Below are 26,954 nucleotides of genomic sequence, written 5' to 3'. Positions count from 1 at the left end.
GTTATTGAGTGCTTTGATCAACTCTATTTTTCAAAGCTTGTGCATGTTTCCCACCTGCAATTTCCTGTTTCCAGCATATGAGGAGCAGCTGTGGAAGAGCAGATTAAGTCTTGGACGTGCTTTTCCCAGGTTCTTCTTTGCTCTTTGGCTCCCAGCCCTAGACAATGATACTCTGCTCTTGAGGGTTTTCCCTCACCTTGTTTGCCTTCTTGTCTGTTATGACAGGAGATGCACAAAGAAGAGGCTGCAGGAGGTTCACCACTGCTCTCAGAGCAGTTTCTTTGGACTACTGGAGACGGTCTGAGGTGCAGTATTACAAATGTTTGGCTGTTGTTCCGAGCACTCGGCCTAGGATATTTAGGCACACTGCTGGCATGCTTTTTTCTCAATCCTACTTCAGCTTCTGAATGAACTATTTTCATTACCTATGCTACAGGTGCTCCAAAAATGTGCCCTCTGCCTGCATATTCCCATCCCTCACATGCATCTCTGGATCTCTTATGTATTGCTTAGCTCTGGAGAACAGTCAGACCACTCCAGTGGCTTTATGCTTTTGTTGGTTTTTTCCCTTGTTTTACATTCATGATGCTAACTGTTGTCTTTCTCTCTTGCTTTTGGATGAAGATGAGTATAGGGAAAGCTTTATTCTAACTTGTCTACATTCTGCTGTTGATTTAAGTTGATTCTTTTATGAAGCCATGGAAGTACTGCGGTTTTGTATGATTTTAAAATTTCTGCAAGGTCTCCATTTGGTGCTGAGAGGAGTGTCCTGGAATGTGCCTAGTTTAGAGCACAAAGTTTGTCTTTTTATATTTTCCTGAATTTTTGTTATTAGTGTAGTCTTTTCCTCTCGTATCCATTTTAGCACATTTTGTCTGTGAACTCAGACAGTTTTCAAATCTTGTTAACAGTGGTCAAAGAATCTGACTGCTGTTCCTGGAGAGGATGCTTTGGCAGGACTGGGCTGCCTTTTCTGTTTCTTTTCTTTTCAGGAATCCAGACAAGGTTTTGTAAGCAGTGTCCACTCATGTATTGATGCTTACATGAACCTCGTCTGTTCTTTTGTGCTCACTGTCCTCATTAGTTTTTCCGTCAGTGTGTTTCCAAGGCCTTTACAATTTTTACCCTGTGATACCAATGGTACCATGTGGGACTGCAAGAAGAGCCTTGGCTGAAAAGGGATTTTGGTTCACTTCATGCAATGTCCCTCCAAACTTTAATTTCTGATAGATATTAAACTATTACCAGAGTTTCAGGGCCAGATTGGAAACAAACAGCCCAACCCAGTTCTTCACTATTCTTGCTATTAGAAAGTATTTGCTAACAGCAGTTCTATTGTTCAGATTTATATGCCTGTTCTTTTGCATAACTAAGGCTATCTAATATTATGATTTGTTCTACATGATGGGTTTGAGGGTTCAAACTCACTTTTATGTTGGAATAAAATGCCATACTTGTTTTATGTTGTATGGCAACAGCAAGAAAATAAGAAAAAAATGTATGGAAGCTGACATGTCATATTTTTTTCTAAAGATGGATCTTCTCTGAAAACAGGCAGAATGAGTTGCTTGTTTTGTGTGAGAATCACTGACTCTTCCCACACTTCATTTCCTCTAACCTTTGTCCCTGTACCCATATCAGTGCATTTAAAATATCCAGTTCCATGCTGTCTTTGTGGCTTTTGAGGTCAGAGTAGATGCTTTTGTGTTGGGTCATGATGCCTGTGGTGAGTCATTCTTTTAAGTATATACTCAATCTCCTCAGTGCATTCTCACATCCAAAGTATTCGACCCCATATTCTGTAAATGGCCATAATGACTTGTTTTGATGGGTATGTGCACGAAAAATTCCAATCTGTATTCCTCTGTGGCAGCAGCCAGAGCTTCCTCTTGCAGAATATAAGTGAGCTTGGAGTATATGTTCTACTTCTCTACAACTTCTGTGATGAATAAAGCTTTGAGGAAGAGCAAAAGTGCTAAAATAGCTTTAAAACCACTTTACAATCTCATCAGGTATATGCAATTTTCAATTATTTTATTTTCAAGTATGTGACTTCGCATTTCACTGGCCAGTCCCAATCAGGGTTCCTTGACATTCAGTTATCTCTAGTTCAGAATACTTGTTTGGCATTCTAAATCAAAGTATTCCTCAAGCATTAATTAATACTGTTTCTTATTTCACTGGTGTGATGCTGGTAAATGTTTGAACTGGGTAAACACCATGAAAAACTTCAGTCTGTTCATTTACATTTTTTAATAAACTGCTTTGCTTATGGCACTTTTATGTTTGCATTGCACAAACAGTGAGTGATTGAGTCTTACAGACATAAATTATCAGAGGAATGGAGCCCCAGTTTTGAAGGGAAGTGGCCTCTGCTCACTGCTGGGGAGGGCTGGGTGGTTTTGGATGCTGGGCTTTGGGAAGTGTCTGTGCTCCAGGCACCGTTTGTGACACTGGAGCTGCTGCTTGTGGGGTATTATGGGTGCCCCTTGTACCTTCTTAATGGGAAAGGAGCTGTTGGACAACTTTGTCCTGTGAAATACGAGGTCCTCAGCTCCCAGAGGAGTTTTCAAGTGGCAGAGCAGGTGAAGAAATAGACTGAATTGCCTATAGTAAGTGGAAATCCAGAAGACATTTCTCTGAGCAGATTACAAAACCCGCTCCCATCCCTGGTAGTCATCTATTGGACTTACTTTAGGTAGAGTGATTAATGAAAAATAAAAATTCTCAAGATTTTTGAGATTTATTTTTTGGGATCTGAATGGTTTCTGTTTTCTCATATGAGATCTGTAACACGAGAATTAAATTAATTTTGCAGAATTGTATTTGTTAATGGTTTTAGTTTAAATGGCAATTGATGCTATCATGAACAAAGTTAATTCAGAATAAAATGAACTATCCTAATTCATAGGTATGTAATACCTGCAGTGAAGGGCTAGATAGCAAAGCATTCCCTCTGGATACCAGAGGTAACCACAGTTACTGGTTTTAGCTATCCAGGGATCTATAGCATAATTAGTTTTCATCTCTTTGTGGACTTTTGTTTTCTCTGAAGTGATCTAAAAGCTGGTTTATTGGTAATGCAACATTTCACTCATGTATTTGAAGGGAGAGAATCAATGTGGGGCTGCTCTTGCCTTTGTCTGGAGAGTAGAGTAAACCTTTCCTGTGGCTTTTATTCCAGAAATCAGCAAGGTTATATATATATATATATGTGAGAGATGTCTTGTATGTGTCTCATCCGAAAGCTTTTATATAAATAAGAGCAGACTGCAGAATCGAACACTTGTGTTTTTAAAATACATGTTTGCAGATGTTTGGCTGCTGTTTCTAAGGTCAGAGGATGAATAGCTTTGTTAGTGTTTGCTGCAAAGACTCAGTTAAACTAAGCATAAGCCTAAGCTTTACATCTTTCCCTTCTTTCCTTAAGCTGCTTGGAAATGCAATGGAACTCTGGATTTTTTTCCTACAGGTCTCTATTTTGGTCTGTAGTGTTTCTTTGTTTTTACTGGCAAGAAGTAAAAATAAAAGCAGTTGGCTGTTCTCTAGTATGTATTTTCTGACAAAAAAATTTTTTTTTTACAGAAAAACCTTCGTCCCATTAGGTTGAGCTTGCAATTTTCCTACTTACAAAAACCTTTGTCTAATGAGTTGCCTGTAGGGAAGAAGTCAAATCTGATTTTTTGCAGTGAAGTATTTTAGATATTATGCTTCTGCTACAGTTTGATGGAAGAAAAGGCTGTGTCAGAGGGATCTGAACTTCCTCTGACAGCTCCAAAAGCATTGTGATTTTAATAGGAAATGGACTTACTTCAGTTTTGTTTCTGATATTCTTATTTCTTGTTTCTTTCTGTGGAAAGGCAGAGGAAGTGATGGTCCTGTGGGTTTTTCTCTCAGTGAATCATCTGAATTTAGATTGTTTGCATTCTGAAGTGCTTGGATTCTGATGCTGAGATAAGGAATACTGTGACTCTTCTGTGATGTAGCAGATGATTTTTTTTTTGTAATCTGTTAGCCTCTGAATGGTAAAATTTGGACATATTTACTCCGGCAAAGGGGGATGAGAGACTTGAGGAGAAAAATTCTCCACTCAGCAGTAACGTTTCTAAAACTAGAGCTGGTGATGAGGTAATTGGAACTCCTGCAGTGTTTTATAATCAGCCTGTAAGTTGGATTTCTGATGCTGACTTCATATTTAAATATGCTTAACTGTAATAAATACTCTTACCTTGTAATTGGATAGCTAAAGAGTTTAATAATTTATTTTTTTATTGTTTATAAGATTATCTGTTGTAATGTAGCCATTGAAAAGGAAACATTAAGGGCTGTTCTCCCTTTTCCCAGTGTTCAGGGGCATCTTAGGCTCGGCCTGGCCTTGGGATGAGAAGGGAGTCAGTGTGCATGTGCCGGTGACTTATTGGTGACCAGGGCTGTGCCCGGCCCTGTCGCTCCCGGTGTGACTGCACAGGCGGTGGGGTTGTGTGGGAGCAGTGACCGCTTTGGGTGTGCGGTGAGCGCCGTGCCCCGCTCTGCAGGAGGCTGCAGCGGGGTGAGCCCGGCGGGCCCGGGGGAGCAGTGACCGCTTTGGGTGTGCGGTGAGCGCCGTGCCCCGCTCTGCAGGAGGCTGCAGCGGGGTGAGCCCGGGGGAGGCAGGGCTGCCTGCAGCTGCCTCCTGGCACACAGCAGTGCGGCTGGGCTCTGCTCAGGGGTCTGCTGGATAGAATTGTTGGCACATTTTAAATGGCATTTTTGCTGTTCCTGGTGCTTTGACGAAAAGGTTGACTGTGGTAAATTTTCCCCTTCATTTACAGCACGTATAAAAGGACCTTGAACTTTGTCATGTCCTTACATGTGCTGCCCTACAGGAGTGCTGTGAGCAGTAATGTTGTGGAAAAGTGAGTCATTCTGTCTAGCTCGAGCCATGGATTTGTTCTCACCCTGATTTTAAAGCTACCCGCTTCTGAGTTTTCCTCTCTGCCGTACAAATGTGATTAGAAATTTGATCATATGGTAGCTTTCAGTCTATGCAAAATGTAACTTGGCTACTTTAGTACTAGAATAATAATTACATATCATGGCCTACAAAAGGTAATGTGAGAAGAAATTAAGAAAGGTTATTTAAACCATATTCTGGTTTTGAATGGTGTTTAATTACCCACTGTTTGATCCTTGATGTGTGTAGTAGCACTTAGATCTTTATGCTGTAAAAGTTTTGCTGTCATTTCCTGAGTAATTCTGTCAGACCATGTTGGTACATTCTGTACAGTTTTGTATAAGTATGATCTCTGTGGCATGCAACCAAAGTGTCTAACTGAAAAATATAAACTAAAAGTTACAAAATACTGTTGTCCATTTTCTGTGTCATGATGTCATGATTGATCAGGGAAGAGAGGGAAAGGAAAAGATAAATTAAGCCACATTTTTGATAATGTATGATTTTTTCTATGCTCATATAGGGGTTTAATTAATGCTAGTGTATGTGTTAGTTGAACCTTTGAAATCCTGTCAAATACTGCTGTAAATGAATAAATCAGTCTCTCCATTCATGTGTAGCTGGTTGCTTTCTTGAGCCAATACAGCCAGCAGTGTAGCAGTACAGTGAACCCAGAGCTGCTCCAGTTTGAATTGGTTTTATTTGGAGGAGATGCTTCCCTGCATTGAACTGTAGGGCTGGTAGGGTTTGGGGTTTAATGGCAGTTTCAGTTTTGTTTTTGCATTTGGGTAGATGTAGTTAAAAAATGAAAAGAGGGTATTTGTGTGAGCCACTGGAAAACTAATTGTACATTGTTTCTGTTGCCTTGAATTTAGTTAAAGTGTTTCAATAAATATGGAGCTCTGCAGTGGGGTTGAAACTAAGTGGATAATGATTTTGGAGCAGAGGTATGGGGAGGCTATCCCTGAGAAATGGGACTGAAAGGCTTGTGTAGGTTCCCATCTGCTCTCAGTAAGTTTTAGAGCAACTGTTTTTTTTTTTTTTTTCTTACTCTCTGGAACTGATTAGAAGCTGTTATAAATTCACTGATGTTACGTTTTCTTTAGGATGTGGGTCAGCATCATCTGAAAGAGTTACTGTCTAAAGCATATGGGTTAAATAAAAAAAGTGTATGTTCTCCTGGCTTCCTGTGTTTGTGTTCTGTTTATATGTTGTTAAGGTTGGTGTCCAGCTGCCTCCCTGCAGTTTGAAAGTGAGCTTGGGCCAGATGTGAGCAGACAGATCAGGACCTGGTGAGAAGGTCACAATGGGCATAATTGTTTGGCTTCCTTTTTAAAAAATCATAATTTAGAATTTTTGACTGATGAATATTGTGCACCATGAAGCAGAACTTAATTTCCCTCTTAGATGATAACCGCATGAAGTGATTTATGTTGTATGTTTAGAAGCTGTGCTTAAACAGCTTCCTGGGCAGTGAAGAGCATAATTTTCAAATCAGTTGAGTTTTCAGATTTCTTGTGATACATAAAGTCCCAGCCTTTATGTAGTTTCTTTTCGATGAGTATAGATTCTTATCCGTGTGTGAGGAAGTATTGTTTGCACTGCCTTCTTTAAGGATTAAAATCCTATTTGTTTCACCAGAGTATCTCACTACTTTTCCTCACATTATATTATTTGAGTTGTCTTTCTTTTCCAGTTGTCAGAGATGCTGGTATTTGAAAAAACCTATAATGTGGAGCTGTGATTCATAGAACTGCAGATGTTGCTTGGAAGGGACATCTGGAGGGAGGTCATCTTAGTCCAGCCTCCTACTCAGAGCAAGACTATTGCCAACACTAGTTTAGGTCAGTTACAGCTTTTAGCATTTAAAATCTGCCAGGATAGACTCCACCTCTCTGAGAACACATCCTGGTGTGCAGCCTGAACCTGCAAAGCCAGTATAGCTGGGGACAGTTTGGTTCTGTCCTCTCTGCCACTTCCACCCAGTACCTTTAGGCTCCATTAGATTGGCCCTTGGCCCCTGTGCCAGACTGGGCAAGCCCATTTCCCTCACCATCCCTTACAGGCCAGCTGCTTCAGATCCCTGAGCATCTTGGGAGCCCTTTGCTGCTCAGTCTCCAGCTGTGCCACAGCTCTAGGGCTGAGTCCCCAAAACTGTACCCAGTCCCTGGTTTGTAGTGGCAGGGCAGGAATTCAGTTTCTTCACTCCTGAATGAACCTTGCCTGTACATGAGTAAAGGTGTTCCTCTGCTAGAGATCAATGTCTCTACCACCTAGGAGTAATCTGCTTAGCTTTAATTATTTTCCAGATGAGGAATCAGGATGATGGGATGCTTAAGGGTGGTCTAAGGATCTCAGCAGCTGCAAAAGCAGAAGAGAAAAGGGTGAATGTCATCCGTGTTGTACTTGTGATGGAGATCTGCAAAATCTGTGAGATGCAAGAAGCAGTGACCTCTGTCTGTAGAAAACATCTACCTTTAGAACTGGGGTGGGATGTGGGAAAACTCATCTAATATTCAAAACATGGAGCAGGATTTTATTCTCAGATCACTTGGATTTCAGTGCTGGGTGGAAAGCACCAACCCAGGAGAAAGCAGTACAGGGTGATAGCCCTCCTCAGTCCCTCAAGGCCCAAAGCCCAAGTGTTCTGGATGAAAGGGACAGCAGTAATTGAGTGGAGTATCTGCTGCTCATCAAAGGTGACTCTGAAACTGAAGGAACAGGAATTTAAGTAGTATGGCTCTTCAAAATGGCCTGAACTGGCAACTCATAATTGTAGAGTGAGTTTATTAAGGCTTTTTTTTTGTTTTTTTTTCACTAAAATACAACAGTTTTGTATTTTAGTAAGGAAGGGGATAAATTAATTAAGCTTTGGATTTCATCTCTCACATTAAATTCCCGTGACAGGCCACAAGGTTACAAGTGGAACTACTTCTAATTTGGGGGTAGTTTGTATTCAATGAGAAATACACAGTCCTTAAACCATTTGCTTCAGCAACCGTTCTGTGGGATTGAAGGTAAAATACTCTAAATAGCTGTGTTCTCAACAGCACACACAGATTAATTGTGAAAATCTGGGCAAGAAGTTATTAGTGCAATCTTAATTTGAAACTTCTGGGGGGACTTGGTTTCAGTTTTCTTCTGGGGTCAACACAAACCTCTGGTGAAGGTTGCACCATGAGGAATGATCAGGCAGGTGGACTGGAAGAGCAGGATCTACCTACCTGTGTGCTGAGTATGGTGAATGAGGGTTTGTTTTGAGGGATGAAATAGAACTGCAGGGATTTCCAGCAACACTCTGGCACTGGCACAGGGCTCAGTTAAAATGGAAACTCGGAACTGAAGTGTCATTTATGGTCCTTGTTTTCTGTCCCTAAGCACATCTGCCCACAGGATCTGTCCTGAAGCCAGTCAGCTGGGACTGGCCAATTGGTTCATGGGATAAAAAATTCCTGGTGTGTTATCATGCTTGAATTGGAGGACTGCTGAAGGGAAACAATGACATAGTTAACTTAACCTTTTTTACCTTTGTTTTTTTTTCCCCAGAGGTATGGAGAACTTGGTAGCTGGCTCCAATCTTCCTCCACTTTTTACAGATGAGGATGGATCTAAGGAAGGTGCTGAAATTAATGTAACTGGGTAAGTTACTCCTTTTTTACCTTCAGCTGGTACATACTATCTCTGCACTTGTCAGGGAAATTGTTTCAGTGGGAGGAGGGCATTCTGAGTAATTTTTAAAAATAAGAGGAATAAACCTGATGGAATTCAATTTTGCAATTTTTCAATTCCAATTCCCTTGGCCTTGATGGAAGATCACAGGACTCTGTTTGGGAGAAACCAGAACTCTTCTGAACTGATGGAAGTAGTCACAAACTGCTCTTTAGTAACTCTTAGCTTTAGAAGGTTAATCCCTAGGATTTCAGTCTTAAGCAAGTGACATTATGAGGACAGAGAGGGAGGAAGTATCTGTTGGCCATAGTGACCTCTGCTAAGTAAATGATTTCAATTAAAGATATCATCAATGTTCATCAGTGATCTCTGAAACTGATGTCTGAAACTGATCACTGACACTGATATCTCATTTTGTCAGTCTGACTCTGCTTTTAGAAACTGCAGCAATGGCCTCTTAAAATCACATTGCCAAGAGAAGTTTTCTTTTAAGAATACATGGAATTTTTGCTGTGTTTTGAAAATTGAAGCTTCTTTTCTGTTTTGCAAAGCACCAAACAGTAAAATTCAGACTTTGCAGTCAGGTAAAGCCCTGTAAAAATGAATGTGAACACTTTCACTCTTAAGTGGGTCTGAATTTGGATTTACTTATCTGGGACTTCAAACTTGTTGGTGCCAAATTAGGTCCATGTTCAAATTAGGCTTGTGTTTAAGAGGTATTAGTGTTTTGGCTGAGCTTTCATCAGTGTTTGCTGCAAATGGCTGCATCACATGAAGATTCTCCTGTATGTGCAGTTTAAAGAGCTTCTCTGCTAAGGGGGAATGGAGAGGAAAATTGAAATACTCTTCAAACCCTAACACTGAATCCAGAGCTGTGTTGTTCCTGTTCTTTTTGACACATACCAAATATAATTAACTTATGGGATGGTGTCTGCTCTGTTCCCTTGGTCCCTCTCTAATTGTCAGTAATGTGAGCTCAATCTGCTGTCTCAAAGTCAGCCATGGATCTCTGCAGCCCTTTTTTCTTTACCAGTAATTATGTCATAATTGCTGATTGTAGTGAGTAGTGAAAATATGCTGTTCTCTCTGAAGACAGATATTCCCATGGGCATTCAAATAACAGTTCTGTTAATACACATCAAATTTTTATAGCTGTATTCTACATTAATAGGAACAGTTATTTTGAATATTTAAAATTTGCCATAGACATGAGTGGCTTAAACTGGAATAAATGAGCAAAGGAGACTTGAAGCATACCCTGCTATTAAAGGAATTTTCATGAATGTAACTGGGTAAGGCCAAGTATTCTTTAGTCTCAGGAAGGGTTTAGAATCTGAGATGAGTCCAAAAATCTTACATTAATTTGCCTACTGAGCACAGGGCTGAGAATGTCCAGGGGGTTGTTGCCCCAAAATGTGTGTTCAGCACTGTCAGTCTACCTTCAGAAGTATTTCTGCATGTTTACTCTTCTTTTTTGCCTGCAGACATCTTGCCCTTTTTTGGAGTAAGGTAGATTGATTGCCGCTCTTGCAGCAAATTAAATTATGGCCATTCTGGAGCCTGTTGGGACCTAGTCATGATTGTGTTTAGATACCCATGTGTATGAACAGGAGAGTGTGTGGAATGAAGTTCAGTCCAAGATCATACCCAATCACAGATCTCTACATGTATTTGTGGAGAAATAGATTAAACACATCCAGAAAGGTGTATCTTGGTTGATGATGAAACTTCTAATTTCAAATTCCTTATGGTACTTTTGAAGAAGGATAGATTCACACTGTCTGGTTTCTGATGCAAATGTTCACTTTCCTGCAAGTTGTTTATTTGATCAAATGCTTCACTAAAAATGAAACAAAATGCCACTTTAAAAATCAAACTGGGTCTGAAAGTCCATGGGAGCTGTGGTAGTTATAGTGGTTGCTTGGATGGAACAGCCAGTTCTTCAAAAATCACTTCTACATCCCATTTTTCTTGCTAGTGTGAGAATGAATATATTTGCAACATTTTTGCATGTTTCAGAAGATTAGGGAGGAAGTGATTTAGGAATGATGATTAAATTTTTTGTTCTCCACTTCTGTGCTTTTTCAGATTAGCTAATTCGGAGAGTTCATTCAGTGGTGGAACTTCACAGCCTGTGAATAACCCAGATTTGGTGGAGGACTTGTCACAGGCTCAGCAGCAGCAAAATGAGTCTTCAAATGCTGCTGAAACCACTGAGCAGAAGCCTGAGGAGGAGGTGAGATGAAATAATAGTAACTTTTCAATGAAGCAAAGGCATGGAGTTTTGTCATTATATTGTCTTACTTGCTCAGATTTAATTTTTAATAGGATCACAAATTTTTATCCATTTGCCATGTTCATCTTCTGATTCCCTAATTTTCTCCTGTGTTGCACAGCTGCACACAGATAGCTGGCAGTTGGAATGTGCAGAGAGCAGCACATGGGTCTCAGCTTTGCCAGAAGGGCCCACAAGCTGGTGCTGCATGCAGGACTGAATGTTCAACTGCCACAACTTGTCTTCCCTCTTGTGAGCCAGCAAAGTGAGACCACTGTAATGTTCTGGTAGTAACTGAGGTCTTGAAAATCAGTATGTTTTTACTGCTTTAGACTGTACCTTGTGTACCATCCAATGCTGATTTTTGGTGACTAAATCATGAAGGACCTGAAGTTGGACTAGGAAGTGGTTTTGGGTTTTTCTGTTTTGGTTTTTTTTTTTTGACACATGTATTTGATATTCTTCCTTGTAGTTTGTTTTCAGCTGTGAGGTCCTTTTTTAATTAAGCAATAAAATTCCAGGGGGGAAACAAAAAGTAACATGATGGCAGGAGCATGTTGAACTGGGGAAAGAATAGAAGTACAGAAAATAGTTGTATGTACACAGTATTAGAAAATAGCATTGTCCAGAGCTTGCTCTAGAAATAGTTTGAAGCCAAGAGGATGAGTGGTAACGATGTTATTCCTGTGAATCACAAGCATACCCCAGACACATTTTACAATATTCCCTCCTTTGGAGTTTGTTTGGTGCTCCATATTGGAGGTGGTTACTGGGAAAGATGAGAGTAGAAAAGCCTGTATACAGTCTTTCCAGTCACATTTTGGGCACACTGTGCATGAAGGACAAAGATCTAGAAGGTGCAAAATAACTAGTTATCAATTATTAACTAGTACACAAAATCTCTCCAGAAAACCTATTGAAGTAAATTACTTGCAGGGGAGGGTATGTGAGGGTGAGAATAACTAAAACCAAGCAAACAAGTAATAAAAGAATATTTGCAGTTGCATTAGTTGAGATGATCATGCTGTAGGTTATCAGTCCCTGTGATTTTACAATCAGAAGTTGATGCCAATGTTATTTTGTTGTCCCTGTGGACTAGGAGAAACTGTAAGCTACTTTTCACAGTGAGACTCGTTTGGCTTTGTTTAGACAAAAGTCGGGATAGCTCTGAAGTAGGGTTTGAAACCTGCATCCGTGGAGAGGATTGCAGCCATGTGCTCCTGATGAAGCTGTTTATTCCTTCCACAGGTGTGGTTATTTTCACTCAGCCTGAATTACCTTCCGTTTTCATCTTGCAGCAGCAAAGAACCAAACGAGGAGGCTGGGCCAAAGGGAGGAAGAGGAAGAAACCCCTGCGGGACAGCAATGCCCCCAAATCCCCCCTCACCGGGTACGTGCGGTTCATGAACGAGCGCAGGGAGCAGCTGCGGGCGAAGCGGCCGGAGGTGCCTTTCCCAGAGATCACCAGGATGCTGGGCAATGAGTGGAGCAAGCTGCCCCCTGAAGAGAAGCGGGTACCACTGCACTTCCTTGTCCTTGCTGCTACATGGGAATGTTGTTTAGTGAGGAGGGTGACACAGACTGTTGGTTGAAATCATGTTTAGGAGGATATTTCAAAATGAGGGCCACAGGTTCACGTGATGAGCCCTGGCAGGGCCATGGTGTCTCCTCCAGGGGTGACTTGAGAGCTGTATCCTCTAGGTAAGGCAAGAATACATCCAGAGTGGGGACAGTGCTCTAATGAGGCATTCCCCACTTGTGTGATCCATCTGGATGTAACTCTGCTGTACCAACTCAGATACGTCTGAGACTTGTAAGGCCAAAGTCTTGGGGTGTGGTGTCTCCTATCTGGGAGTCCTGTGGCCTTCTGCACTATCTGACAAGTGAATTAAGCTCAAGGCCGTGTTTGGGCTATTTTTTAGGACCTTCTGGAGTGAACCTTGTTAATGGGTTAATTGCTAATGGATGTCATACTGTCCACTGCTGATTGCCAGTTGGACATTACTGCAAAGCAGTTTTTAAATCACAGTGCTACTGAATGCTCTCATACAAATTTGATCTTCATATTTGAACTTTGGAAAATACCTTAAGGGTGTAATGAAAAATGAGATGACACAAAAAACAAGATTTCCTTTTATTGCTTTTTTGCTAAGCTTGTAGAATACCACTTACAGAGATTATATAAAATGGTGCATAGGCACTGTGATTGAACCATAATGGAAAATATGTGGCAAGACAAAGCAGTAGATTTGGTACCAGGGATAGTGAGAATGATGTTGCTTAGAGAAAAGTCAGGATTGCTGCTATGTAAGGTTGGAAATTTACATCCATGGAGAGGATGTCTTGTGGTGATGAAAATGTCTGCTGGGAGAGAAGGGAAAAAGACATCTGCCCTTCTGTCCCCTGCACTTTAACATATTCTCATCATGTCTCAGGCAGAGTTTTAACCTGAAAAAGGAAATTGAGTTCAAATCTCTATTCTGTATGCTGCTTTTTAAATCCCCTAGGAATCTATTCTTGAGTAAAGCTGTAAGTTTCTAACTCAGAGCAGGTCAAGTGAAGACTGCTGAGCCCTTTCAGCAACACATTGCTGGAGGTGGAAAAAAAGAATTAATATCTTACAGACTAATAACATGTCCAAAAGCAATGCCAACCCAAAAGCATCACCAAATTTGTACCTCAATCCAGAATGTTACTACTCATCAGAAGGGTCAAAACTGTGTTGCAAAGGTATGGAAATCATAACTTTTATGTACTGTCATGATTACTTAAAGAGAATACCAGGTGACTAAGGTTCACTGATTTAATTCTTACATTCATTGAATTTTAAACTCATTTGAAAAAAAGAAATTGGGAAGGCAACTTTTTTCCTGAAAGGATCCCATTGGTAAGCATTGTGACCATTCATTAAATGTTTTTGAGTTCATCAGTTTCCCTACAGAATTTTCCAGCTAAGCTCATTCTGTCATGCAGATGTGTGAAATACCTTTAGGCTAATAAAAAAAGATTTCTGTTAACCAAAATGCAGATGGATTATATAAATTTTAAAATGTTTTCTATTAAACAAAATGCAGATAGATTATATCAATTAAAACCAGGCTCTTTTATCTTTACACTGCTCTTTGCAATAGCCGTGATGTTTTGTTCACCTCTCAGATGTGCCAAATGTATGGTGGTGCTTTTTGTCTGTGGGGTATGAAAACAAGTGTGTATTTGGAATTCCACTGTTCTGGGTCTGAACCATAAAGCATCATCTGATCTATCATCTGCTAAGATGTTAGTGTTTGGCAGCACTTCCTCCTGGCCACAGAACAGGAATTCTGAAGTGCTTGGTCTGTAACATGTAGGTAACGTTCAGTTGAGTAGAGTAGCTTAGTAGCAAGTTAATCCTAGGCCTAGCAACAAAATATTAAGAGAATAGTTATTACGAAAAAAGAGAGAGAAAATGGGACACCAGAGTACAGTAATTTTATCCAGAGATCTTATGTCTTTGCACCTCATTGTTTCTTCACTCCTTTCCTGTTGGCATAGGTGAAATGGATCAGCACTTCATTTGCCAAGTTGTTTTTCTTCCCTTCCTCCCGAAAGGGAGGAAACTCCCTGAACCCCTGGGACTTTCTTGTTTCAGCGCTACCTGGATGAAGCAGACAGAGATAAGGAGCGTTACATGCGGGAGCTGGAGCAGTATCAGAAGACTGAAGCCTACAAAGTCTTTAGCAGGAAAGCACAGGACAGACAAAAAGGCAAATCACACAGACAAGGTATTAAATGGGACAAAAGCAGCCCAGGCAGTCAGGCTGCCTGACACTCCTTGAAAGTCTTGGATTTAAAGGCTGGTTAAAAAGTGAATGTGTTCTTTCTATGGCATTTACCTCAGCTGTGTGTAAAGGGAATTAGATTTATCTGTATTTAACTGTGTCCAGATTGTGTTGGAGGATATGCTTTAAGAGCATCAAAGTTAGACACAGCTTCTCTGTGGCTTTGTAGGAGAGCTGCACAAGTCTGTCTAGAATTGTGTAATTGGGGTTGTGTAACTGCCTTAATTCTTTGCTTCTTGTTTTCTTATATTTTGTTTATTTTGAGAGACTTCTTGCTTGTTTTCTTTTTCAGATGGAGCAAGACAGCCAGCTCATGATCATGAGGTAAACCTCTTAATTCTACATTTACATCAGTGGGTAGACTTTCAGGTGAAAAAAAACTTACAGTGAAGTCAAAACCCAGTTTATCAGAACTTGAGTGTGAATTCTTCCTCTTCCTAATGCAGGTTTTGAAAAGTTAGAAATGACTGAGTATGCTTACTCTCACTGGTATAACAAAACTAAATTTGGTGAGTCTTGGGCAAATACAAATGATAGATGGAATGGAGCATAGGATACACTTAAAGCATTGGTCTGTTTTGTAATGCAATGTTAAGAACTTAAAAATAGTGTGAGACCTCCATAAGCCTGCCAAGTCAGCGCCTTTAGGTGGCTGTTTTCAGGTATTGATTTTTTGCAGTAACACAAATGCTTGTGGCTTCCTTGAGAAGAAACCGGGTAAAGCAACCAAATAATTGGAAAATCTCTGGCTTAAGCCTCCTCCTGCCCTCCCTTGCCCTCTGCATATGTAAATATTGGAAAAGAGTGATAATATCTGGAGGTAGAGCTCATCAAGTACAGCACAGGCATCTTACCACAAATCTTGTGTGTCCTTGCTGACTGTGGTTTCTCTCTCCTTGAAACACTGTGGCTTTCTCCAGTTGTATTACCTAGGGCCACAGTGCTTCTCTAATGGTTACCAATAAATTGCAAACAAAGAGCAATGAAAAGATCTTGATTATACACAGCCTCTTCACTTGTAAGCAATAGGGCTTTCTGAAAGATCTGTTTTTCTTTGTGAGGCTTTTTGCCTTGGGAAAGCAATCCAGTTTGCTTCTAATGTGTTCATTACAATAGTGACAAGGCTGAGCACTGCTGAGAGGCAGCTACTGGTCTTGAAGGAAAGTATGTTTCACTTTCAGGAAAATGTTTTGGTAGCATGTTTTTCATATGCCTTTTATTAACTCCTAGAGGAAGTGCTTGCAGTGAGATTATCCTTTAGAAGTACATGATCCCCAAGTTTTCTGATTCTACAGTCACTGAATCCAAGTTTGTCTCTAATTGTACAAAAACTGAAGGCTTCAAGTTCTAGGTTGACTGTGACTGTTACATAATATTTAAGTTATACAGGTGGCAAACTACAAATTTGGAGTCTTCCCCCTTACCCTTCTAATTGAAGCTATGATTGCTGATCTTTCACATCATAAATGCAGTTAAAAATTAGTTCTCCTCGTCCTGTAGCTTCATCAGATACAGCTGAACATCAACCTGTCAGTCAGACATCCTACTCTGAACTGTGACTACTTGGTGTTTTTCACCTTTATATTTATAAAATCCCTCATGCCTATCACCTGATGTGCTTTTGCATCTTTTGTGCATGGAAGTCAAGTATTATAATCCTGTATAGGTGGAGAATAAGCAGAAAAATCTTGGATTGCTTTTAGAAGTGTCTGCTCAAGCTGTTACTGGAAGTGAAGCTAAAGCCCTTTGTCATCTTGCTGCTTTCTCCTGTCCACACTGACTTATGTTGCTGTGTTTGTGATTAGCAGGTACAAGCTGATGAAATTATATCTTGAGAGAATATAAGAAAATAAGGTCAAAGAAAGCTTTTTTCTTTCCCTTTTTCCACTTAAGTGTTTATCGATGTAGTTTCTGTGAGTCAGTGTTGAAGATATTTTCAACATTGTACATAGAGTTGACCTCTAAAGAGTTTCATGATGGGCAATTCAAATACTGATTATAATAAAATATAACTAAAGGATGAGAGAGAACTTATAATAGATATTGCCTTGAAAAACATGCACACACTGTGCCCTGAGCTCATCTATATGCATGAAACAGAACATTTTTTTTCCTTCAAATTCTAGTTTCATAAATATCATACATAGTAATATACGCTGGAACTATTGTCATCAGCAGTGACTAAACCCCTGGATAATTGTTCTCCATTGTTCTGTTATTGTTTATTTCCTCAAGCTGCTTGATTCCAAGTGGGTCTGGCATCATGCACTCAGTTACACTTGTTACTGGAAAGCTTTCAGAGATTTGTGCACACAGGTTGAGGAGAGCAGGGGTTGCTTCATGGTACCTACCTCAGTTTTAATAATCAGATGAGATTGTTGACTCTTGAAGCATCTCAGTCTTATTTAAGGTAAATGATAGAAAGAATTTTGATTCTCTTTTGGTTTGAGGGATAACTAAATGATACGTGAACTGAACAGACTGGGTCCTTTCCAATAGGAGGTAATCAAAGCCTTAGGATTTTAATCTTCAGTGAACCTCAGAGTGGCTTAAGTACTTCAGGGTTCTCAAGAGGATCTTTTATGTGCTAGGTAATGTATTTTGTAATGGGAGAGTGCTGATGGTTTTAATGATCACTCTTCTGCTTGGTAGAATTTCTTGCCTTTTGGAAGCTGGACAGTTACATCTAAAGCCTTAATATTTTTGGTTTTTACCTGAAGAACCTGTATCCTAGGGCAGCAAAGAGAATATCTTCTTGCAGTACTGTCTCCTCCACCATCTATTCTGTAGGAGCCAGTGATGATCCAAGCCAGTGGCTCTTTGCACGCAGGTAGTAAAAGTCAGCATGAATTAGAACGTTTAAGATGGATGTTTTATAAGTGTTCTAACCAAGCTTCATAACTGCCAACATTTCTTAGTACACATTAATGTTGAGATCCTAGATTTTGGGGTGAAATTAATAGCCATCTAGGCAGTGTTCAGACAAAACAAATACATTATTCACATTTCTGTGTATGACTTCTCTTTCTAAATATACTCTTGAGACATTTGCCCTGTAACAGCACATACAAAAACTTCAGTGAAAAGCACGTGTGATCATAAACCCTAAATAAATCCTACTATGCCTCACAGAACTGGGAAGAGTTGTCCTTCCCTCCAGTCTTCCCTGTTTCTCATGTGTCTCCAGTTGATTCAGGAATCAACTGGAGAGGTTTGAAGTGAGGTTTGAATTCTCACTCAGTAAATACAGAGCTTCTCAACTGTAATTGTGCCAGACAATAAAAGCTAGCTTATCTTTAAAAGCAATCAATGCACAGTCTGTCTCCTCAGGGAAAAACAGAATAGCTGTAGTTCCATCTAGTCTTGTCTGTCTTGCTTGGCTGTCAGCTGGCATTCAGGTGACCCCCACGGACCTCTCTGTGTGGCAGACACCACCCTGGTACTCTGAACTCAGGGGCCAGAATTCCCTTATCAGCTGTCAAGCATTGGGGATGTCTGCTGGAGGACACCAGTCCTGTGTAACACTGCAATTCTGCATTATAAATTTGTGGCACATTATCAGCCATGGTGTTTGAGAGCTGTGAAAAGCTTTTGTTCTCCACAGACACTCTTTCCTGCTTAACTTCATTTCTGTGTTAAATTACAGGTTGATCGTAGTTGCTGCAGTTTTTCAAACCAAATTTGCATTGGCTTTGTCCATAACAATTCAGGTGCTAAAACAAGCACTAATTCCTGTTGATTTAGAAGTGGTGACTGAAGTATGTTATAGTAGGGGGTTTTTGCCTTTAGTCAAATCACATTATATACAGTTCTTTGACTAAGTTGTAGAGCATTTCCTGATTTAAAAGTGGTTTTTGTTTTTTCATTTTGGTGTTGAAAGGCCAAAAGCCATGAAACCTATTGTGCATTTTGCTCACTCTGTCTCTGTTTGTTGATATTCCTGTAAAGACAGTTTCAGAATGTGTCAGTTCGTTGATGGGGGAAAATATAAATGCATTCAGATAGTTTTTAAAACTGAATAATTCTCATGTATAATGCCATTAGGATGAAAGAGTGTATTTTAGTATGTTGTATGTTCTTTCTTAATAATGGCTTGATTAAACCTATATCTTGAAAATCTAAGACACTTCCTTTGGCCTTTCTTGGTAGGAGCTGGAAGTGTCTTTAATCCATACAGCTTTTAGCTGCCTCAGGTTTTGGTCTCCTTGGCCTTTTATTCTCGTGATCAAAACAGTTAAATGAATTCCTGAAAACAAACTGTTCAGCTACGTTATTACTCGTTCTGTTGTAGAAAGAAGCAGATACAAAGGAGAGATCTGTCTTTGATATCCCAATCTTCACAGAAGAGTTCCTGAATCATAGTAAAGGTAATTTTAACTTTTCCAGGATGCTTTCCTCCTTGCATTTCCAAAATTCTTGGCAAATACTGTCCAGCTGAAGAGTCCTTGCAGTCTCCCATCTCAGCTCATGTAAAGATTTGGGTATAGTTTCTCCTATTACCTTGCCTCTGTATATATACAGTGGCTGAAAAGCAGTTTTTCCTGGCATTGTCTTCCCAAATTTGCCTTTTTTGAGAACGTTTCTGATGTTTATTCCAGCCAGTTGCAGCTGTGTCTGCTGTTCTGTAGGACTAAGAAATATCTAAGGTGTATCCTGATGGTGATTCAGGCTGGTTAGCAGTATTTTATTTGCCCCCATATTTGGAAGATTACACTGATTTTCTGTTACTCTGGTTTTCATATCCGTGTGTCTCAAGGGTTGAGTATTTTTTGCCAGATTTCTTGAAGACTTTCTTGACTGAACAGAATTTAGATTCAGATACTTTCCATGGTCAATAGAAGATTATTTTTGTAACTGGTGTATTGTTTGCAGGATTCTTAGCACTGCTGCTAAACTTCATCATTCTGATTGCATTTGAAATCAGTCTTGCAGTCTTCCTCCCTGATCAATTCCCCCATTCACTTCCATTCTGATGCTTTGAATGTTTTCTGAGTTGTCTCTCTCTAGGAATGATCCCTGTAAAGTGCTACTGTGGGTGCTGTTGTCACTCCATGATATGATGCTCTTTATCTATAAACCACAACAGCACAGTTTGTAATTATCAGCTGAGCACTCCAGAACTTTCTGTCTCATTGCCTGCTGGTCCTAGAGACGTTTGTAGCGGTTTGTTGGCTCTCTGGTAATGGGTTGATGTTGGCAGCCCGTGAGGCGGAGCTGCGGCAGCTGCGCAAATCCAACATGGAGTTTGAGGAGAGGAACGCGGCCCTGCAGAAGCACGTGGAGAGCATGCGCACGGCCGTGGAGAAGCTGGAGGTGGACGTGATCCAGGAGCGGAGCCGCAACACGGTGCTGCAGCAGCACCTGGAGACCCTGCGCCAGGCGCTCACCAGCAGCTTCGCTGGAGTCCCGCTGCCAGGTGAGCCTGGGGGATCCGACAGCTCGTGTTTATGTCGTGCTGTGGGCTGAGAACACGTGGTCTGCTGCTGTACTTCTGTGCTCTTGGCTGTTTCTGGGCTTTTGTTGCATGGGATAATGAAATACTAAAATGCATGCAGGGGGGAGTGTAGAGTCAGTGCTTTATTTCAACATGACATTTATTTTCCTATTGCTCCTACTCTTCCTAATAAAGTGAGACACATATTCAGTCCTGGCTCTCCTTCACTTGTTTTATGAAAATGTTACTGAATAGAATAGACAGGACGTGCAAGTTCCTTGATTAAAATAAAGGCTGTGTCTGTATTGTCAGCTGCCAGGGAACCCACTTAGATTCTATGAATGCCCAGCTGAAAGAGTTTGTTATAATGAGCTATGAGACCCAAATAAAAGAGAACCATGCTTCATTAGTCCTGATATCCTTGGAACTACTCACTTTGTGGAGTTAGGAGGACATTGTTTAGCAGAATCTGTCACAAGAGTGGTGCACAGCAAAATCACCTCCTATAGCAGTTTGTGTGTTGGCACAAATTACACTTAGCATAGTGTTAACTTTTCTGAATTGCTGTGGACATCAAAATACCTTGTGGCTCATTTCACTGTGCTTACTGCAGGCAGCGGTGAAACCCCCACGATGGAAACCATTGATTCCTACATGAACAGACTGCACAGCATTATCCTGGCCAACCCCCAGGAGAACGAGAACCTCATCGCCACGGTACGGGACGTGGTGAACAGGCTGGAGCGTTAGTGACGGGGTAAGTGTTCTCTCCCAGGCTGCTCCTGGGTCTGCTCCGTGCCTTTGGCACCTGTTCTGCTGCTGATGCCTGTGCTGATCACCATATTGTACAATCAGAAAGGTTTCTTTCTCAAAGCTGCAGGAGCAGGTTGTCTTAATGAAAGTCAAATTGTGTTGAAAGGATTCCACGGCATTAACGGGCTCTGAAATTCCCTTTAGCCCCAAGATCTTTATGTATTTGTATAAGGTGAGTAAGAGTTCTGACAGAATGGTGACAGGGTGACTAATTTAGAAGACGGCTCCTTTCTTGAGTGAAGTAAATCTGAAGATTTTAGCAGTAACTGTAGAAACTGATGGCCATGGGGAAATTCTCTTTGTCTCAAGAGGTTACAGGTGAACTCAATTCTGCTATAAACTGAAAATACTCTACCTCTGCTCAGTGGCACCTGTAGTCAAGCTGTTGTAATTAGGAAGGCTTAGATGCAAATGGAACACTGAGGTATGGTTTAAGTGTACATAGCATTTGCTGAGACTAATGTTTATGTGGCATGTGCGTAGATTATTATTGAGCTCATGATTCTGTATTTTTGCTGCTGTTTAACAGCTTGGAAAACTGTAATAGAGAACAGAGTAGAAAAACAAATTAACAAAGAAGTAAATACCAGTCTTTCTGCATTACTGTGCTGCTTTGCATTTCCCACACCTCTTACTCCCCCTCTTCCCCATGGTGCACAGCACTAGGCTGCCATGAGGAGTTTGCCTATTTCTATTTGAACAAAGTGCATACCTTCATTCTTCAGGCATTTATTATGTAGAGATCTACTGTACATGTCTTGAATAGTGTTTAGAAATGCAAATAAAGCTGCCTTGTGCCATCTGCAAATATGAAGACAGGGCTTTTCATCCTTTCTGGTGCTGACCTTTTGTGGTGCTGTGTAGAACAGTTAATTACACATTTCCCATTATAGTGTGGCTTTAGTTGGGAGATCATTGTCCTTCAGGAAGGTAGCCAGATGGAACGGACTGTAGTTCTAAGAGATGACTGAGCTCCCAGCAGAATAAAGAAGTGCCTTTACTGCTGCTATTTGTGAAGGGAACAGCTTGTCGATCCAGGTCTGGGATTTTTCAGCAGCTCATCAACCTCCTCCTTTTTGTGTACTGTTTTCAGTTAGTTCTCAGGCTCAGAGAGAGAATTGGGAGGGGAGGTTTTACAGAATACCTAAGAGGGAGAGCAGTTTCTCATCCATCAGTTATTAGAAGGGTATGCCAGGCCAGAAATGGATATTTGTCCTTTAAGCACCTTGCTAGAAAAATCATATTGCAAAGCTACTAAAATCTAGACTTTCATTCTCTTGCCAGGTGGCTTCATCTTTCCTAAAGGATGGACAATTCCTGTGTTTCTGAACATACGGCTACAATTTTCTTGGATAGGCTAGATTTGGCTGTAATTGATTTAGAAAAAGTAATTCTTGCTTTAAATTCTTCCTTCCAACCTCTATTTGAAAAACAGTACTTCTTTCCTTTCTTTTCTTTTCCTACCAATGCCTTCCTTCTTTTCAGCAGCAAAAAGTGTGAGGCAATTAAAAATGGGATTAATGATCACATAGTTTCACTGGATAACAGCATGCATATAACTGAATATAATGATCAAGTAATTAGTGGGACTGTTAATTACACTGACTTTCACTTGGCAATGATTATATTTTGAGGCAAAATTTTGGAAGGAAGAAGGTTGGGTTTTGTTGGATGCAAACCTAGAAAATGGTAGAGATTCCCTGGAAAACAAGGAAGCTTTGGATAAAAGGTTCATCTGGCATGTGATAAACTGTATCAAAAACTGTCATCATCAGTGTCCCTTTGTTAATGTGCATATGTGTATATTAATGCTGAATGTAAATCTCTCTCAACCGAGTGGTCTGTTTGAGGCTGAGACACATCATAAATCAATACCACAGGAAACTGTGCCATAATGCTGCTGAAAACAACTCTTTCACAGATCTGAGGTGGGTTTTGGTGGCTTAGTACATTGTGTTTAGGGACTATTTGATTATACTTGTGAATATTTTGGATTTTCTGTACTGCATGGTAAAAACTTCTTTGTGCAAACAGTATATGGGAAGAAGAGGAAGGGTTTTGTTATTTAGGCCTGGATGGAAACAGCAAATCTTGTTGCGTCTCTAGAGGCTGCTTTACTATTCTGAATGTAGTGTTTTCAGATCAAACACCAAAAACCCCTGTCATGGTGCCTGTTTGGTCCTGGCACATTGTAGCCTTCTAACCCTTATTTTTCTGTTTCGTCTGCAGGTCTCGTGACCCGGGGAAGCTTTACAAAATTTTTTTGGCCAGTGTGGAATAAGAAGCCATGGGGAAAGCCTGGGGTGGGAGGCAGGATGGCAGGTTTGTCCTGGGCCCTGCCTGTGTGTTTTGTCAGGGAGACAAACAGATCAATGCATTAAGAGATCTTAAGAAGCCACGGACACCACCCACTAAGCATTTGGAACTGTCCTCTGTGTGAACATTTAAGAGCATGCAACTTCTGTGCAATCTACATTTTTTTATGGATTTTGCTGGGTGTGAGGGTGCCTGCATTCTGTGGACTGGCTGGCTGTGGAGATGAAATCTCAGCTTGTGAAATGGAGTCAGCGTATATGTTGTAGTAATAACTTTGATGTGTTATATTGCTTAATGTCTTCTAGTGTCTTTTATTTTGTTTTCATGTTTATCCTGTGGGGTTACCTTCCTTCACTTCAGTTCTCTTCTTTTGATCTTGTTCCCTGATTCTTGCAGTACTGGATAGCAGTGCTTGCGTTGTCTGCTCTAACAGGGAGATTTCCTTGGTGCACTGTCTTGTCCTACTCCTCCTGCTATGTTTATAGAGCTTTTCTTAAGCAGAATCCTGGGGTTTTTTGTGTTAGCCTGCAATTCCTACAATGTGAGTTTGCCCCTTCTAGAGACTGGCTGTGGTTGATGCTTTGTGACTTGATTCTACTATGAGACAGACTTCTTCTCTCCCCTCTCTTCAAGCACCTCTCTTGCACATTGCATCCTGCTGTTCTGTGAAACTCTCCTGTCATCTCTTGAAAACGTTTGCTGGAGCATTTCACTATCACAAAGATCAGTGGAAATCAAGATAGAAAATAAACATTAGTTCTTCTTAGCAGGGAAAATGGGACTCTTCAGTTTAGACTAAACCCACAAAGCTTGCCCTTCCTCTGATACATTGTTCAGTCTCACTTAATGTTATTGCCTTGTTTTTTAGAGAATGATCTCATGGGGAAAGCAGTTTTCTATAAAAAGAGACATGGGCACGGGGACTGCATTTTTTCCCTCCCTGCCCTCCTGAAATTGCTGTGCTGGGAATCAGTGTGTCTGGAAGCAGCACATATATTTTTGCATGAATTATTAGAGCAGAGAAGGTTATTAGCAGCTAGGTCCACATAGTCCACAGAACTCAGCATTACAGCTTGTTTCTGCTCTCGCCTTTTGTACAGTCCAGTACTGCCCATGGAGCCCATGGCATTCAGCATTTTGTGTTCCAGCTGACCTAAATGGCCTTTCAGTTGCATTGAATAGAGCTCTGCATGTTTGAGTCTGATCTTGCTGAGCTACACCACACCTCCTGGCAGAGCTGAGGCACCCACTGTCCGCACTGGTTTATGCAAAACTTTCCCTGCCCTTTGGTTCCTCTCAAATTGTTGATTCTGACTTTGGCTCAGCACTTGTTGGACATCTCTGGGCTTTATGGGGGTGGTTGATATGCTCTTGCTCCCACCTGACAATCTCTTTGCTCCTGCTCAAGACATCTGTTAAGATTCTCTGTTATGATGTGGAGGTTGCTTTCGTTAGAGGAGCATGTTGCTGTCAGCATCACTTTAATGTACCTGTGACACGAATATTTTGAAGATTAAAAACCAGTTTCTTCTTTTCCTGCGCTGTACACATGGACGTCATGCTGGCCTGGAGCCGTCTTCAGGTCAGCACCGTTACGCCAGGTCTCAGCTTACTCCTGGGGTTATTGCTGTAGCCAAGAAGCAAGGATTTCCATGTAAATCAAGTCTTCCTTCAGGGAGGAAACTCCTTTCTCTTGTTATCTGTTTTGCTTTCAAGACTTTACAAAAAGGAACTTCGGTTTGCTGCATTGACTTCCACTCTCCTTAGCATGGATGAGACCAGCTGATGCTGCTGTGAACTTTTTTAGTGGGCTCTGTAATCAATGTTGTAAATCCTAGAGGTTGTTAATGCCTCCAGTAGAAGCACCTACATCTTCATCTCATGTATGTAGCTTGGTTTTTTAGAACTGGTGATGTTCGACTCTCTGTTGAAGTGGCCAAAATGCGCTGCATAGCCAAAACTGATTTACAAAATCCTGAAGTTCTGTCTGTGGCATCCTACCTAATACCTGGAGTTGTATCCCATAAAGACTCCAGAAATTCCATGTAATGCAGGATGCAGTTCCAGTAACATATCCAATCCATCAGTAGGGTCAGATGGCTTCAGGCTGCCTGCTTACAGAAATCTACTTGTGGATACTGCTCATCCATCTCTGCTGAGAAGCATGCAAGTGTTGTGGGATAGGAAATTTAAGGTGATATTATTAGCTGGGGGCTGACAAATCTCTTGCCTTTTCCCACAAGGAAGGAGGCAGGATGGATTATCCATCTTGAAGCAGCTGGGAGAAGACTGAGTTCTTGCTCACTGATGATGTGACAGATGATGTTTTGTCTCATTAAGAAGCTTCTTATTTATGTTTATTAACCCTATAAAAATGGATTTTGTCTTTCCAGTGTTTTCAGAGTGTCACTTCAGTTTACAGTTTTCAGTGTTGACTGATTAAAAAAAAATGAAGTGGGTGTCAAGGAGAACAGCAGAATAAAATGCTTTTGTCACTTGCAGAAATGTTAAGAGAAATATATGAAAGCAGAATCCATTTGCTGGATTAACGTGTTTGGAATTGTTTAAATGCCAAGTTTTCTGTACAATGTTTTTGTAATTAAACTTTGGAATTCCTTGGTTTCTAAGAAGTTGATATGCTTGTTTGACACTGCTTCATTAAAATTGTTCAACGCTGAATCCATTCTGATTCAATTTTAACTGCATTTTCATGAAAGAACTATTACTACATTGATCTCTCACCAGAGATTTTGGCAATTCCATGTTAACCTTTGAACGGAAATGTGCCTCTTCCACCTCTCCATCCTAAGTGTCTTCCTCTGGAAAAGCTGAAGGAATTTAGGTAATTACTTATAGTGGTGAAAGTGTCAGAGTTTTTATTTATAGCTAATGGTTGCCAGGGCCTTTCCCCAACTTGACTGACTTCAAAAATGTCATATCTCTCACTCAGCCCTTTTTTTACATCCTTGTCTTCCTTTATCGCCCCTAATTCCCACCATCATAGTGATTTTCTTTAAGAACCTTCTGTATCATAACTGTTGCTCCCCACTTGATTTTCTTTTCCCCTACTAGATTTTTTATCCTCTCTTTTCCCACCTGCTGGCTGAGAATGGAGCAAGCTGTAGCCTCATGACATTTGTACTTGGTGTAGGTGCTCTGTGGAGGAGTTTGGATGACTTCTGCCTCTGCTGATGCTCTTTCTGAGGTCACGGTGCTGTGAGCAGCCTGTCTTTATGCTACTTTTGTGGTCACATCTCATTATTTTGGCTGACAGATTAATGCCTGGTCTGTCTATACCAACAGGCTTGATACTGTCTTCTTCTTGGGACAGACTATATTGAGATTTAGAATGCTTTGGAGATTTTTTTAACCACTAACTGTGTAATGGTAAAGATACTAAAAGCAGAAGGAATGTAGGGAAAGCCTGCATAGGAGAATTAGCTGCCATGTGACACTGGCTGGTTTGGAGCTGGAGACAGGAACTGCAAGACAGGTGCACACCCGGAGGAAAGAGTGAGAGCAAAACAGCAGAGAGTTCCTAACGAGAGAAAAACCTAATTCCTTTGTAACCTGTGCTCCTGTTTGTGGCACCAGGAGCAGATGGTGGTAAATCATGCTCAATTTGAGACAATGAGCTGTAATACTTCCGCTGTTTGTTCCTGTTTGTTCCCCCTGTTTACTCTGCAGCTGGGCAAT

The 26,954-nt window shown here is 40.8% G+C and overlaps 1 protein-coding gene across 5 annotated transcripts in view; it reads left to right on the top strand.

Annotated features, from left to right (window-relative positions):
* HMG20A (high mobility group 20A) overlaps positions 1-26,954 on the top strand; it is a 174,157-nt gene that overhangs the window by 12,564 nt on the left and 134,639 nt on the right. For 3 of the 5 annotated variants that reach the window (XM_041489728.1, XM_041489725.1, XM_041489726.1), the window contains 9 exons: positions 8,480-8,572; positions 10,691-10,838; positions 12,176-12,391; positions 14,506-14,638; positions 14,988-15,019; positions 18,987-19,062; positions 19,896-20,111; positions 20,743-20,886; positions 23,172-25,937. In XM_041489728.1, coding sequence (XP_041345662.1) covers positions 8,484-8,572; positions 10,691-10,838; positions 12,176-12,391; positions 14,506-14,638; positions 14,988-15,019; positions 18,987-19,062; positions 19,896-20,111; positions 20,743-20,879 — 1,047 coding nt within the window. In that variant the 5' untranslated portion in view covers positions 8,480-8,483 and the 3' untranslated portion in view covers positions 20,880-20,886; positions 23,172-25,937. Of the gene's footprint in view, positions 1-8,479; positions 8,573-10,690; positions 10,839-12,175; positions 12,392-14,505; positions 14,639-14,987; positions 15,020-18,986; positions 19,063-19,895; positions 20,112-20,742; positions 20,887-23,171; positions 25,938-26,954 lie in introns of those variants that run through there. The other 2 variants (XM_041489729.1, XM_041489727.1) reach the window with 2 other exon arrangements.

Source organism: Pyrgilauda ruficollis, unplaced genomic scaffold (assembly GCF_017590135.1).
Source record: "Pyrgilauda ruficollis isolate IOZ18807 unplaced genomic scaffold, ASM1759013v1 scaffold96, whole genome shotgun sequence".
Taxonomy (NCBI): Eukaryota; Metazoa; Chordata; class Aves; order Passeriformes; family Passeridae; genus Pyrgilauda; species Pyrgilauda ruficollis.
The sequence above is the reverse complement of the archived record's forward strand: the minus strand, read 5'-3'. Positions and strand labels throughout refer to the sequence as shown.